The 16,978-nt window shown below is 39.9% G+C and overlaps 1 protein-coding gene across 2 annotated transcripts in view; it reads right to left on the minus strand.

The window, feature by feature from the left end:
* Positions 1–16,978, minus strand: part of PAPSS1 (3'-phosphoadenosine 5'-phosphosulfate synthase 1) — a 107,198-nt gene that overhangs the window by 22,542 nt on the left and 67,678 nt on the right. For both annotated transcript variants that reach the window (XM_003257739.4, XM_030819190.1), the window contains one exon: positions 8,967–9,235. In XM_003257739.4, the coding sequence (XP_003257787.1) occupies positions 8,967–9,235 (269 nt within the window). The remainder of the gene's footprint in view (positions 1–8,966; positions 9,236–16,978) is intronic.

Here is a 16,978-nt window from a genome sequence, read left to right on the forward strand (position 1 = left end):
ACTTGGTGACATAGGTACACAGAGACCCTGGCTTAGTAAGTGTGCTTCTCTGTTTATCTTGTCAGTCACAAACTTTCAAGCTTCCAGCATTTCAAAGTCAGTGACAAAGCAGGCGTGTGAGTGCACAATGATTACCTTTTTAAACAGTATTATACTACTTTGCTCTGCTTACGTGAAAGAAAACTGGGTATAAGATATCTGAAAGCCAAGATTTTGATAACATGTCAAAAAACCCAAGCAATTTCAATTCCAGAAATATTTTGAGGCAAATATGCAAAAAGGTTCATTTCAGGATTCATTACGGGTTGTCAAAAGGCAGAAACTAACTCAAAGATCCTTCAATTGGGTGTTGTTATTGAATTAAATTCCTGAACAGCAGGGAACTGTGCCATCATTTAAAAAAAGATCAATATTTAAATTAACATAAGAAGATATTTATAATATAGGAAGGTTAAGAAGCAGTTTTACAATACAAAATACGTAATAGAAATGTTGGGGAGAAACGAAACAAACGTTGTAGGCCTTGATCTCTAACACAATCTTCATGCCCTAGAGAATCTGATTTTGGAAAATCACTCGCTGAATTCGCTTACTAGTGAAACAACAGCAGAAGCATGCAACTCAAGGAAGAGGAGGAATGAGAAGTGATGAGAAGTATGAATTCTAAGAAACGAAAGGGGGTAACACTCTGGAGTGTAAGGCAGGGCTTAACACTCTGGAGTGTAAGGCAGGGCTTAACACTCCGGAAACAGAATAATGAAATCCCCAGTGTGCACCTGATTCACTATGTGGTACAAAATTTCCACACCGCCTTGTTCGAGAAAATGAAAAAGCAGGGGGGGAACAGGAGGACCAAATTCAAATAAATAATACTTAGGTTCCACAATTATCTCATTTCACCATTAGACAGGGTTTCAGAATTGTCTTATCAAAACGGAAGGCAGAACATGGGCTACTAAAAATAAATAACTGTAATTAAAATAAACAGATATTTGTTTCAAAATTTCCTTCCCAAGGACATTTGTGGAGCTAAGTTTTACTCAAATTTTTACTTAATCTCCATAGTGTGAGTCAAACAAGTAAGAATTAGTTAAGTTTACTATCCAATAGTGAGAATAAGAAAGTAGTTTCTGATCCAAATTATAGCCAATGCTTTAAAAAAATTTATCCATGAAAATTTTTATTCTATAATGGCTTCTCCTTGCCATCCATCATAGGTTAAGATACCACATGACTAATAAGTCAATGATCGCTGATGGATGAGAACCTCAGTTACATATCTCCACACACAACATTTATAATATAAAATCCTTCAGAGTTAGAATTGTTCTAGATTCATCCCAATATGGCATGTTACTGAGAAGAATTTCTTAACCTTTTAATTCATGCCCCTTTTTATAAACCTGAAAGTCTCATTTGTTCCAAATCCATTTGAAAACAGTGTCTATCACTTATCTCCCCACTTCCAAACTTGGCAAAGACTTTGGTAAATTTTATTTTCAGTAGTTTCTAAAACAAAAACAAATTAAAAACCTACTTTTCAAATTTAAACTTACATTATAAAATTATAAAATGGACTATACCACTTACATATAATACCACTACTACTAAACCATTCTCTCCCCACACCTGATGGTTGAGAAATTTCACTGTTCCAGAAATCTGGCAGATTAGATATATGATATTTTCAATTTTTCTGAATTAAAAATACTGAGAATAATGAATTGAACAATTAAAATTTAAGTCCCACTTAAGTGGCTTATTTCTTTATATCTTCACACCAAAATCTGCATTTAAGTGTAATAAATTTTATTAAAGTCAACATTCTATAAGGCCAACTTTATATACTCAAAGCATTTATAAAAGAACATCAGGCACAGAAACTATTTTTTAGTAAATGTTTGAATATTATTTTCTAGACTGTCAAAAACGTTGTTTGTGTTAATGCTATAAAAATTCTTTAGGAAGTCAAGTGCATTACCTAATTTTGCTGTGTAAAAAATCTATACCTTAATTAATCTCGAGTTCCATATTAAAATATCCCTAATCTTGGTTGTACATTATCTAGCATTAATATGTTTTCTTGAAATTCCCAAATCATAGTGGCCTGCCTCTTGATTTTCCAGAGATAGGCATTATTTTAAACTCTTCAAGCTGACTGGAAGAATCTAGACAGGCAAGTGAAAGGCGAGGCTCATCCTCCCATCATACAGATTCCTGATACTGTGGCTTTTGGTCTTCTTTGTATTAATAAAACTGATATTCTAAGTGTTTCAATTAAGTTCTATTACTCTGTACTGGTACTGAACAGTAGTCTCATGAGAGTCACATTTCTAGTTTGCGATACAAAAATTATGAAATTTACTTGGACATTTCATTCTTCATCTTGTAGGAGAGAATTAAACATACCTTACAAAAACTCTCATACAATTTTAAGAACTGAAAGGGAGTCTAGATCATGGAGTCTGAATTCTTCATTTCTTATATGAGGCCCAATACAAGATATACAGAATTTCCCCAAAATTTCCTTTAAGGATAATCTCTCAATCTCCAAAAAGATATACCTCAAATGTAAGAGCTGCATTTTTTTCAGAACAATCAGCAACCAAACTAATTTTATTCTTGGAAATGACCGTGCCCTGGCTAACCCCAGACCCCCAGTCAGGTGAGAACAGTATCAGCCCTCCCAGAGTGTGGGCTCAGAGTGGAGACAGCAAGCCCAGAAGTGCTCAGCCTCCAGCTCCTCTTCCTGCCTCCCAAACCCAGGGACCTTCAAGAGGCTCTCTGCCCTCCCACTGATTATTATTCTAAGAAAACAGAGGAAGGCAACCACGGTGATAAGGCACTGGAAAGTATTTCATGAGGTCCTTCATTAGGGTGAGAAGAAGAAATTAAAATAGGTAACAATTACCAAGCTCTTCCTAATATGCCAGTCACTGTACAAAATGTTTTATAAATATTATTTAATGTTTACAGCAAATCAATAAGATAGTTATTATTCCTGTTTTACAAATAAGAAAACAGGGACTTGGAGAATTCAAATAACATATCCTAGCTGCAAAATGAACTAGTGAAGGATCAAGTCTTTGGACCTGGGTCTGTGCAACCCCAAAACCCACACATTCCTATTCATACTGAGCTATTGACGCTGTGTCAAGGACATTTAGGGAGGAAACTGTATAGATTACCTAGCTGGGAAATCAGGAAAACCTGAAAAATCAGACTAACAGACAAATCTGAATTTGATACTGCTTTAGTAAGAAACAAGCAAGAACAAATTCTGAACTGAAACTCTATTGATAGAAAAAAATGACATTTTTTCCCTATGAAAAGCAACCTATTAACACCTGCAAAATCTGATGCTTCCTAATGAAATAAGTTCAGTTCTCAAGACATATATAAGCTAAAAGTATATAAAATAGACTACAGGGATCCCCAAAATTACTTTCAAAGTAAATCAACACACTCTAAATGCATTTGTGGTACAGGTCCACAATTGCTTATCTAAAATTCTGAAATCTAAAACTCAGTTTTGTAACTCACTTGGTAGCAAAACCTGACCAAAACTGAGGAAGTTTCTACCAGCCTTTTTGCAGATCCTATTTGTGAGAAAAATCATTTACTTTGCCACAAGAATATTAATGGGCTTTAATACGGGGGTACCATCCCAGACCTATCAGGAGAAACAAGTAATACATAATCCTAAAGATTTTGGAAAAGAGACTGTGAACTGTCTCATACTACTCAATAAACTTTGGAACAAGATAAATGAGAAGCCAAAATTATCAAAGACCCCCAAGGAGAGTCAAAGGTACCAGTAAAACTTGGGTGTCTATGGCTTGTATAATTAGACTGAGATCTCAAGAAGTAACATCAGTTGCTAGAGCTCCTGGAAGTGTGTAGAGGGAAGAACAAGTTTATATCCTAACAGACACCCTACTCGCTGCTCCAGATACTGGTGTAAAGCATGGACTAATTAAACAAGCACACTGGCATCCATGTCATAGTATGTTCTACTGTCCCTGGTGAAGGGTATCCACTCGCTTACACAGAATCAGTTTCTTTTAAAGAGTCAATTAACAGTGCATGGGTAATTTTCATAGCAAAGGATAATCTCTACCTCCAACTGCATTTTCCCCCAAATTCAACTGATAATCCTCATTAAAACTTCATAAACTGAGGGTGTAGCTGTTAGTAACATATATCCACATTCTCAAAAACATCTTACCTTTGACACCTTCATGTCACAGGTCTTAGAAAGCATTATTTATCCTTCACAAAACTGGATTTAGTATTTAGTGAGATGAGACAAATAGAATTTCCTACATAGTCAATTAATACCTCACAAAGACAAAATGTGTATCTATAACACCATTTTAGCATTAGAAAGTTAACACTCCCTCCACATCCTCGCCTCCTCCATTCCTGAAATGGAATTTAGGATTCAAGCCATAGAATCTTTATAGACTGTAAAAATCAGGAACATCCTGTTGATAACCAAATAGGCTTAACAGCTGCCCATGGTTCTGAAAAGCATTTGTGCTAAGGAAACAAATCTGGTACCAATGCCTTCTAAATGACCTACAGAAAATGATTAAAGGAAGAGTCGTTGTTTTTATTTTATTATTATTAGTTGGCAAATAAGCATTACTGACAGACTTTTTCCTGATGTCACTGGAAAAGCTACAAAAATGAGAGGTTTTTTTTTAATTACAAAAAAATTCTTCACTTACGGCTGCAAATAAGCCAAATAAGTCAAACACACAAGTTAGGTCCTCGAGAAAGATACTTTTCCTAAGCAGCTCAATCCAACAGCCTAAACACTGTCAGGCCAAAAACATTAAAACACTTCATGGTCTGAAATATTAAGATGGTTACTAGAATTTCCAAAGCTTATTCTTTACAAGTTCAGAAGTTAAAAAACCGCCTTTTGCTCAGGCATCAGAGCTGGGCCTTCCTGAAAAGAACCACATCTCTTACGCTCACAATTCACACTCCAGACAGAGATGTAGAGACAGACACAGCTTTAACGTGCCTCTTAGTCTCCCTAGAAAACCTGGGAGCTCTGTAGGCACCCAGAACAACTAACTTCTTGGCCTTCCCTCCAAATGCCAAAGCACAAAGCTACTTTGAGGCTACTTGGCAGCAAGGAGCCCTAGAAGGAAAAAAACAGGCCCAAGTTTCAGTCCCAGTTCTGTGTCTCTCCTAGACAGAACACTAACTAGTCAGGCTCCTCTGAGCCCTCTAAGCCTTGACCTTCAGTGTCCATCCTTATCAGGCCTGCATTGCCCAACTGTAGCAAAAATCTTGCTAAGTTTGTTTATTAAGAATCCTCTATTCTCAGTATCTGCTCACCCTCATTATCTGATCAAATTCCTTATCTTCCACCCACTTCCCAGGTATCTGATGATCCTGGCCTGCCTTCAGCAAGAATCCCTTTTATCCCAGAATCCCCTACTTCCAATGTTTCTTCTCAGTAATTTTCCATCCACTTACCTTCACCCTGTCCTTTGCTATCAATCCCCACCTGTCCATGCTGTATTCAGAGTTGAGCCCAGTTCTATACTGAGGTCTTTATTCTCCTGTTGCAATATTTCCTGAATAAAGTTCTGTTTTTATTACTTTAATCACTGTACAGCTCTGGTCTTCTTTGACAGACTACAGTTATGTCACTTAGCCTCTCTGAGCTTCAGTAATCTCACCGGTAAAACAAGAATAAAACCTTCCTCACCAAGTTGTGGGGTAACCTAATGCATGCATGCAAAGCAGCTATTCAGTGAGTGACACATGCATAGGCACTCATAAAATGGGTATTTTCAATTTCTTTATATTAGCTTTATATATTATTAAACACCAAAGGATATCCCAAATCAGGGCTAGGACACACACTTTGACATGAAGCCTATTAGGCAGTAGGTCATCCCAGGCTCCCTGCCATAATCAAACTCTAGGACTTCACAGACTTATGAAGCAGCCTGGAGATATAGACAGTTCCTCGGATGTGGGGCCAGAATCCTAGAAATGCTGAGAATTTGCAGCAAAGTAGTTTTTTAAAGGACGCCAATTATATTAATTACCACATATTGTCATGAGCCAGGCAATGTGTTAAACGATTTACGTTGATCCTATTTGCTCCTCTCAACAACAGAAACATAGGCAGATATCACCAATATCATGAGTCAGGTATTGTAAGAATACAAAGATTAAGAATACATATTATACAAAGAATATCACAACCCACAACTCTAGGCTCTGATAAAAAAATAAGTTTATTTGGAGATTCCACCTCTAACGAATGTTGCCAGGGCCATCCTAACTCACTATTTTGGAACTCTTACAGGATATTATAAGAATTTATTTCAGTCTTTTCAAAAAAGATGTGGCTACATATTTTAAAAAATATTTTAATGTTATATAATATTAAAAATTATGTGAAATTATAGTACATAGCTCTGGAGCCAGATTACTTAGGTTCAAATTTTATCTCTACCATTTACTACTACTACGTGATCTTGAACATAGTTTAACTTCCCTACTTCAGGTTCCTCACCTGTGAACTGTGAATAATTATAGTACCTACCCTCTTAGTATTATAAGGATTAATCCTTATAACATAAGCTATAAAACCTAACATAAAACTTACAACAAATAACTGAATAACATAAGTTATGCATTAACTAGCAATGTTTATAAAGATTTAGTTAACATATGTAAAGCATTCAGAATATTGTCTGAAAAATACAGTAAGAAATCAATAAAATATGGACTTATATTCTATTTCTCAATCCTTTATAACTACAACTCATTTACTAAGACTCCATTTCAGTGAAACTGGTCCAATGAGGAGATTTTTTAAGGCTGGTTAAGAAATAGGAAAAGTATTACAGAGTGCTTGGCTAAGTAATCAGGACTAAAGGACCAAAATGGCTAAAATGAAAAGGACATTCAAGTACTGGTGAGGCAATACACTGCTGATGGGAGTGTAAAATGGTACAACCACATCAAAAAACTGACTGGTAGAATCTACTAACGCTGAACAAATACATATCCCAGGACCTAGCAATTCTTCCCCCGGTATAACCAACAGAAATGTCCACAAAAAGACATGCACTAAAACCTTCACGCCAGTGCTATTCTTAAGAGCAAAAATCTGTCAAATGCCCAAATGTCCATCAACAATATTGGGTAAAATCACACAACGAAACACCACACAGCACCAAGAATGAAAAATCTGCCACTAATTACATAACAATAAAGGTGAGTTTCACAAGCACAGTGTAAAGTGAAAGAAGCCAGACACAAAAGAGTATATATGCGGTATGATTTGAATTACAGAAATACTAAAAACCAGCTGGATTTAATGCTGTGATGCAATACTCAGGCCTCCTGCAAGAAGGGAGCAGGCTCTCCAGGTTCTCAGCTGCCAGCAGACACCCAGCAGCTGTCGCCTCACTCAGAAACTGCTTCTGTTGAAAGGAGCAGCAGCACCCAAAGGTATGCCCCCTCCCATGGGCAGCCAACTCCTTGAAACACGGAGATATAATGCCTATTTCCCATGCAACTTTGGACATCTCTGAAGGGCCTTTCCAGAGCTCCCCATGGACTCAACTAAAGCCTCCACTGAGACAGAACTGTAGCTCGACCTCCCGCTCTACAGAATCCTGCTCCCTTCCTTTCTCTTCCCTTCCAGAGGTGTTGATCCCAAGAGTTCTCCCTAAGAGACTTCCTGAACCCTCACCTCACTCTCAGAGTCTGCTCTCAGGGTATCCAATCTTAAACACAAGCTAACTGGTGGGCCTATGATGTTAATGTGAGGGTACTGATGACTCCTAGGGGGAGGACAAGTAGTGAACAGAAAGGGGCAAGAAGAAAAACTTCTGGGTGATGATAAAAATTTGTTTTTAATCTGGAAGCTGATTGTATGCCTCTGTTCCAATGGGAAAAATTCATTTACTTGCATCTATGAAAGATGTGCTTTTTCTTTTAATGCTTCTGTAAGTACAAATAATATGTACTTTTTCATATATACTTTCTCATATACATTATATTTCAATGTGAAGTTAAAAGAAAATAAGACAAATTAGGAAACAATCAGAATGGGACAGAATCTTAAAGAACACTTAGTCCTACCTACACCACCTACTGTGCACTCAAACACAGTCTAGAGAGGTCTCAAGAAGTCTAATGTGAGATTGCAAACCAGCTGGTGGCAACCCAGACCCAGAACTGTGCCTGGACTCCTCGACAACAGTCTTGTATTATTTCCACTAGACCATGCTCTTGCGGGTAGTGAGCAGAGTTGAATCTGAGGCCAGGGAAGGACTTGCTGCAGCTAGCATATTGATATGGTTCAGGACACACTACTCCAAAATATGGCACCTTGGCATCTGAGAAAACAGCAGAAGAAAGCAAGCCACTCTCACCTTGCCCTAAGGCAGTCATACAACCTAGCAGATCTTCTCCTGAAGTAGGTCAAAAGACTCTCATTGCAGAGGTGCCCTCCCTATACCTAGAGGAAAGGAATGTGCCGATCTCTGAAAACACAAGGACATAGAGAAGAATTTAAACAAACAGGCTTTGCCCAGCTCCCCTCTTTAACAAAGACCTAGAACGCTGGTAACAGGACAAGATCAGTGTTGTTGTTGTGTCTGCAATGTGGCCAGCAACAAGAGGAGCTGTGGCATACCTTCCCAACCATGCCCAGCCCTGTCTGCAGGGAACATCCCCTACTTCACAACTGGGACCAAGACCCACAAGAGCAAGTGAAACCTCTTCCCACCTTTCCTTTCTCAAGGCTGCCCCTAACATCCAGGGAACATCCCTAACAAGCAGGAGAGTATGTCATGTATGCTAAATGTTTGGAACAGGCCTACAGAGCAGAGAAAAAGCAATCGGATGGTGACACTAGCTGTGTTAGTAAGAGTGGCTTTAACACTGCTGCAGTGAAAATCTTACAAGCAGTCTACCTCAGTTGGTCCAGCATACATCATGGGAGATGGGAAGATGGCCACCACTGTCGTCTCAGGATTCAGAACTCCTTCCTCCAACACTGCAGCATGCTGCTTCATACGCCACATCAAAGGAACATCGTCATCCTTTGTCCAGCCACCCAAAGGGTGGAGGAGGAGGACGGGGCGCCGGTAACCCCTCTCTAGAAGTTGCTTATGGGTATCCTGCATTAACAGGGCATGTCCATTGTGCACTGGGTTGCGTAGTTGAAATGCAAAGACAGCATCTGAAAAGAGAATTTCCAGAGTTAAGAATAGCATGTTTCTAACAGATTACTTTCCAAAGGATATGCAATTTTTCTTAAAACTTGATACTTAGGATTGAGCAAACATATGCAAACTCAGAAATCAGAAAACTGTTAAAAAAAAAAATGTACTGCTTTGACCATTTAGGATAACATGACCTACACTTCTACTATACAATATTAAGTAAATCATACTTATCTGAGGATATGTAATATAACAATCATGGATTTATAAGAATTACTTTCTTGCATTCATGGGAAATGAGAGCAATCACCAGACTTTCTGGTCCTAATATCCTGGATCCACTGCTTACCATAGACAAACATTTTTGGTCTGTGCCTCAGTTACCCACCAGATCAATCCCTCCAAAGGACCTAAGATAATACTTTACTAAGGGAGACAGAAAAGTAGAGAAATATATCTGTAGTTTCAAAAATTTACTTACTGTCCAAATATGCTCACTTACGATTACTTTGCTCGACTAGAACCATATTTTGTTTTATGATCGAAGGTCTGAATTTTGGATTATAGTTTACCAACAACAATATCCCTTAAAACAATGAAAACTGCTAGACAGATGAAACTGGTTAACTCCTTATCTCCTGCTTACAACCCTGGGTTCATTCCTACGTGGTGCTTGCTAGCAGGAAACCTTTCCAATCCAGTTAGAGGAGCTCTGTATTTCACCGCCCTCACAATACCTGACAAAGCATCATGCCATGCTGATCCAAGCTCGACTCAGGGAGAGGAACAGCCTCTCTCTTCTAACAATCTGTAAGCCAAATAGCACATCTTCTCCAATCTATTCTCAATTCTGACCCTCTTCTATCACCATAACAAAAGGTATCACAGGAAGACTGTGGCATCCTACTTAACTGGGACTTTTTGTTTTCATTTTGCCACATCATGTAAAATCCAAGATTTACAGCATGATCATTACTCTTGGAAGTTCCTCACGTTACCTTTATACATGAACAGAACAGGGCTGGTTTTCACCAAGGAAATAGCTGATAGAACATTAGGTCCAAAAAACAGAAAAGTCTTGATATACAAGCATTTAAAATTATTTTGCTTTGGGATGGGAGGAGGGAAACAGACCTAACATTTTTCTATCCTTCTCAATGTACTTCACATTTTGTTTTACGTATGGACATAAAAGATGCCAAGATATCCCTTTTGACCACTAGAACTACAGATATATATATATATACACACACACACACACACACACACACACACACATCTCTTAGTTTTGACCACTTTTTTTTTTTTTGTAGGACGATTGTTTGGTCCTACAAACAATGACTACCCAGTGGCAAGAAGCAAAACAAAAGCCCATACATTCTAAATACCATTCCCCACTTACATAAACCAGAGCTCCTTGGCAAATGGCAGCTTTTAGAGCTGGGGCAAGCAAAGTACAACATGAGCTGGAACACCTTTTTGCACCATTAAGAAGGGAAGTGCTCAAAGAATAATGGGGACATCTGATGAAGGCTCATCTGACAGACCACAGTCTACACACTGGTGAATAATGCCACACTATGACAACAGCAAGAATAGGCGCCGCCCTCCCTGTCAAGCCCCTCCCAACCCTGCTCTCAGGTGCCTGAGGTCACTGAGCAGAGCCCTAGGTACTAGTGATTTACAAACCTGGGTCTTCTGACCAGAACTCTACCCAAGCTCAGACTACTGTCTCCCCAACTGCCTCTTAGTGCTCCACAAGCGCCTCACCAGCAATTCACCATTACCTACCTCAGAGGCTCAGCTTCCTTTCTTGCCCTGTCCTCCACATGTAATGAGTCCCTTCTGTTCCCCACATCTCATTTGCAGCACACTAATTACCAGCACACTCAGCCTTCATCATCTCTTCACAAGGTCTGTCTTCAAATAGGTCTTCTTCCCCTACCCAACTTTACACGACAGCCAGTGACAGGGAAGAAACCCACCAGGGACAGGATGCAAATGCAGCTGGAGACATGCTGAGCCTGAGGGAGTAGTGAAACTGGCCTGCCCTCCTGGGGCTTGCAGTCTAGTCAGAGCAGGGGAGCAAAGACGTTCCCTAAGAGAATAAATACACGTTAAAAGGAATATAGTTCCTTCAACTCCGGCAGGACATGACAATATTCCTTCACTTACTCCTCTACACTATTACCACAAGACTGGTGACAGCACTACCACAGTGTGGAGGACCGAGTTAGGGAAGAAAAGAATGGGCGTCTTCACCTACACATGACACTGCTGGACTGGATTCATTGATTCAACCAATTCCTTCCTGTTCCAGCAACAGTGAGGATGAAATGCAAGCCAAATTCAAATGGCACTTTCCTGATTTAAGTGGTCCTTACCTCTCTACTGACTGACATAAAAATCTACACCACTTAAGGCCTTCCAACCCTGGCACCAACCTTTTATATGTCATCTGCCTCTCTATGCTTTTTTTTTTGAAGAAAAAACCATGAAAACCAATAAAATTTAATGAGAAAATCATCCATAAACGCACTGTCCTGAAAGCACAGTCTTTTGTTTTGTGCAACCTTCCAGTTTTTCTCTTTGTTGCATACATTTTTACACAGCTATAATCAAACATATGACATTTCTATTCCGCTTGGCCATTCTGGTCTAACCACCTGTTTCTGACATCTTGTGGTCCTCTTGGAGCCACAAGGCTTACTGCTGGGCCCTATGAAATTCCTTCTTGACAGACTCACTGGAAGCTTACCCCTACACCTGGGTTCAATTACCGCACACATACAGATGGCTTCTCTTAGCCACATCTCTAAGTCCTTCCTTCCAGTTCACCGGACAGACGTATTACAAAAACTATTTCAATATACATTGCTCATTACCTACCTCTTTCCCTCAATTCTTCTACCTTTCCTATTACTGTCACATCTCAAGCCAAATTTGGGTCTGGCCCCCAAAGCCTATTCCTTCTCCTGTACTGCATGTCTATGTGAAGGAACTTCCCAGCAGAGCAAGTTCTCTCCCTTTCCTCTGGATTTCCTATCACCTAGTCCAGGAGCCAATACACTAAGGAAACAAGTGAAGTCTGATCCCTTTCCTTCCAGCAGGCAGAAGAGGAAGAAGAAAGTGAAGAAAGTTTTCCTGAGCATATATGTGTGACAAGGAAGGAAATGAAGATATCAGCATTCCCTGAACACATGTAGGACAAGCCACAGGCCGCTTCATCTAGAGGCGTTGCCAGCAAGGACTGTCGTGGCACAGTGCAGAGCGACCCAGACTCTACTCTTTCCAAGCTGAGTATCCAAAGACAACTGCAACTCAGCAAATAAATGAATGAGGTGATGAGCAGGGCAGTGCTCCTAAATCCTAGTCACCCTTCCTCAAACTTCCCAGAACTGTGCTTCACATCCCAGCCCACAGCCAGCGCCCCAGTATCCACCCCAACCACTGAACACAGAATTACAACATCTTCTTGCTTCTTTCCTCTTAACTTCACTGTAAGACTGCGCTACATAGAGCAGTAATTAATAATTCCTTTCTTCCCTCCCACCCAAGGTTTCTATCTGCCTCTCTGCCCTAAAGCTCCAAGAACAGACATTTCTGATTTTCCCTAAATCAATATAGTAGCTAAACAAGACAATGGTTCTAGGGTTGCTAGAGTTGTGTGTGTGCTTAATGTTTGTTCTTGTGGGAGTTTTTGTGAAGGGACCTGGAATAACAAAGCAATTTGATCTCCCCTCCTCCCTTGGGATTATCATAAACTAACAGTCTTTCTTTTACTCAAACTGCTTAAGCCAGGGGGGAGAAATAAAGGAATAAGAGATGGGCCCCTTGAACAAATATAAAGATATTAGAATTTTTCACAAACTGGTAAATTCATATTCTAAAGTATGGCAGCAATGAACTACTTTCTATTCTCATGACTAAAAACACTTCCAAATTAAAGTAAGATGTTCACTATAAAGCTTTGTGCCAACTGGGTTCCGTGCCACTTATTTGCCATTCCCCTCCGCATCTATTCTCTGATGTCCTGGGGTAGGGAGCACAGGTGTCCCTCAGGGCTTCCCCTAGAAGGGGCTGTTGTCCTTCTGCCTTGAGAGTGGAGGCATTAGCAGGCAACCAGAGGATGGACGGAGAAAAGCTTTTGGGGAGCTCTTCTCCCCACTATCATCTGCCTCTGCACTGTGATTCTGGCTGTGCCAGTGACCCTGCAACCAGCTTCTGCCCAGTGGCCCTCCCACAGCTGCAGCTCCCACCTGGCTTCAGAAACACTGCTTCCTGTTCTCACCCCTTTGGGACTGGCTAACACTACCCAATGCCACTAGTCCCTGGACACCTCAGCAATTCCTTGTAGGTTCCCTTAACTCTGACCACCTTTCTTTAAATACTTGCTTCACTGAATTATGCTCAAAGCCTCATCTGAGTGTGCCTTCTGCTTTCTGCTGGGAGCTGACTGACACAGGTTCCCCTCACCCAATCTCAGCTCTCTGGCTTGCTGCCACTTATCATTGAGATCCACTATCTACTTCAGAGCCAAACATAGATCTGCTTCTGCCTCAGCTTTCTCATGTATCATCCTCAACTTTACTTAAAACATTCTTCTGATGTCTCCATTTACTCACTTAAAATGTGGTTTGTAATTCAGCAACGCTATAAAGCTTTCTCAGATTTATTCAACACTGTACTACCACACACTAGTCTGAAAGAAATTATGTCAACTCTTCCCTTTGCAATCAGCAGGACACCAATATTCTATGTTTAATAAACACTAACAGGCTCTTACTTGGCTTAAGTGAAATGCATTCTTCCCCTCCAGGATATTGGTCAATCATCGGTAATTCAAAGAACTTGCCATCTGGAAATGTATCACCTTGCAATCACCTTTAGTGTAGGTATTAAAGACTTCTCAATCCTTCCAGCTACAGAATGGTCTAAGAACAGCCAAACTGATAGTGCTGTGCACAGGACAATAGCTCACATGGGGTAATCAAAGTACTTCTAAGATGAGGGGAGGAGAAGGAGGAAGAAGTAAGAAAAGAAATCCTAGATTAAGAAAATAAATAAATAAATTCCCTGCTTTCTCTCCCCTGAACACATCAGAACTGACTTGTTATTGGCTTCCTAAAAGAGTGAACAAGAACTACAAAGTAAACTCCTCGGTCTGTTGCTTATTTGCCTCAGTATAAAAATGGAAAAAATAAAATAACACTCTAATTTTTGTTGTTTGATGTAAGGCTAATAACTGGCTCTCAGCTACTTTAAACAAAGTTGAAATCATTCATTATGCAACACATTCTCTAAATGACTTAAAATGTTTGGCTCACAAAGAAGAGTGCAAAACAGATGTAATATGAAAGTCCCTAATTATGAATAATTCCTTGATAAGACCCTTTCAACAGTGCCAACAATTAATTTACTAACATCAGTTCCAGATACGAATTCAAATTTTGGCAAACACTTAAATAACATGGTCACAGCAAGTCCTCCATTAAACATGTTTCTGTTCACCAGCAGAAAAGGGAAGTGTACATATAATAAACTACCAGATGCTTCTGGTTGCAAATCACAGAAATCCCAACTAAAAGTATCTTAAATAATTTGAATATATGTTATCTCTTTGAATAAGAAATCTGGAGATAAATGACTCCACGGTTGGATGAGAAACTCACAGTATAAGGACAAAAGTTAGCATATTTGGAATTTTCATGAATACAAGAATGGTTGGCCGGGCGCGGTGGCTCACGCTTGTAATCCCAGCACTTTGGGAGGCCGAGGTGGGTGGATCACGAGGTCAGGAGATCGAGACCACGGTGAAACCCCGTCTCTACTAAAAATACAAAAAATTAGCCGGGCGTGGTGGCGGGCGCCTGTAGTCCCAGCTACTCGGAGAGGCTGAGGCAGGAGAATGGCGTGAACCCGGGAGGAGGAGCTTGCAGTGAGCCGAGATCGCGCCACTGCACTCCAGCCTGGGTGAGAGAGCGAGACTCCGTCTCAAAAAAAAAAAAAAAAAAAAAAAGAATGGTTGCAGGAACTCCAAACATCCAAAACAGGAAGAAAGAGAAGGGTGAAAAAAGCAGAATTTGTCTGGCATAAGCCAAACTGTTGGAAAGAAAATCTTTCCTGAAAACCCTCTTCCTTAGATCTCAATGGCCAGAAATGACTTAATGCACTGACCCTTAAATCACACGCTGACAAAAAAGAGTGGGGCATCATTATTAACTTGTATCAATCATTATTCATTCCTGTATACCGGGCCTAAAACATCTTAGCAAAAAAGAAGAGAAATGAGCTGTTATACAGGCAGTACCAAGTATAGCACTCAAAGAAGTTTCTGTATCAGTAATTTAAGCCAAATATTTGCTTCAAATTCAGGAGTAAAGTATAAAAGGGGAAAAGGGATCCCACACTCAAAAACCCTAAAGGAGCCAAGAAAGAAATGTGAATGAGTTAAGCAGACTAGGTAGGAACTATGGAGCACTGAAGAGTGGGTGGCCCATCTGAGGCCTCCAGTTCTTAACCCATTTTATTAAGTTCATAACACTTCAAATTTCAGCAGTCTACAGCAGAACTTAGGTATAAACAGATAATTCTTGCTCTAAACTTCACATGAATAAAGTCTAGCTTCAGTTCACACAACAAAAATTAAGGCACCTGTATTACCATGTTGCTATGAAGAAATGCCCAAGACCAGGTAATTTATAAAGAAGAGAGGTTTAATTGACTCACAGTTCCACATAGCTTGGGAGGCCTCAGGAAACTTACAATCATGGTGGAAGGGGAAGCAAACACATCCTTCTTCACATGGTGTCAGAAGAGAGAATGAGAAGCAAGCAAAAGGGCGAGCCCCTTATAAAACCATCAGACCTTGTGAGAACTTACTATCACGAGAATAGCACGGGGGAAACCACCCCCATGATTCAATTACCTTCCACTGGGTCCCTCCCATGACAGGTGGGGATTATGGGAACTACAATTCAAGATGAGATTTTGGAGGACACAGCCAAACCATATCAACAACTTAATCTCTTACTACATACCAGTACAGTTTAAAGTGCCTCAAACATCTTATCTCATTTCACTTTTTAAAGTAAAATGTTATGCTTTAGGTACCATCAATATCCTCATCAATTGTCCATGAGCCTTAGAGAGAAAAGTAATTTCCCCACAAACACATAACTGCTAGGTGGTGAGGCAGAGTCTGAACACAGAACTCTGAATGCCTACCAGGAGCATTCTGGAGTTCACCGACACTAACACAAACACAAACGAAATGCCTGCTCTTTCCCAGTTGTTCTGTAGTTGCTTGGAATGAGGGCCTCTGGTTCACAAACATGGTTTGGTGGCCAGCTATATACCCCAAAAAGGCAAACACATTCACCTGCCCTTTCTCAGCCACATCCATCTGATTTCTACACAGAAAATTTGAAAGACAGCAGCATCAGTGCTTAGGGCCAAACCATCTCTGCAGTGGGTGGGAATTAATTAGGAGCATAACTGCAGGATGCTTCCAATTTTAAGGCTTAAAAAGGCCTCCCCAAATCTACAGTGAATGGCTGTTCCCTGATACAGAACCTTGAATTTGCAGGTATAGAAAGAGTATGGGTGCACCAGGGTAAGCACATAATTTACCCATCTCTGTGTTAAAGACCTAATAGCAAGAAGTTTGATATAAAAATCCTGTCCTGGAGTGCTTTATAATATAGAAAGCAGTATTATAAAGAACAGCATCTGTAGCTTCTCTATTCTGCTCTTAAACA

Source organism: Nomascus leucogenys, chromosome 9, assembly GCF_006542625.1.
Source record: "Nomascus leucogenys isolate Asia chromosome 9, Asia_NLE_v1, whole genome shotgun sequence".
NCBI lineage: Eukaryota > Metazoa > Chordata > Mammalia > Primates > Hylobatidae > Nomascus > Nomascus leucogenys.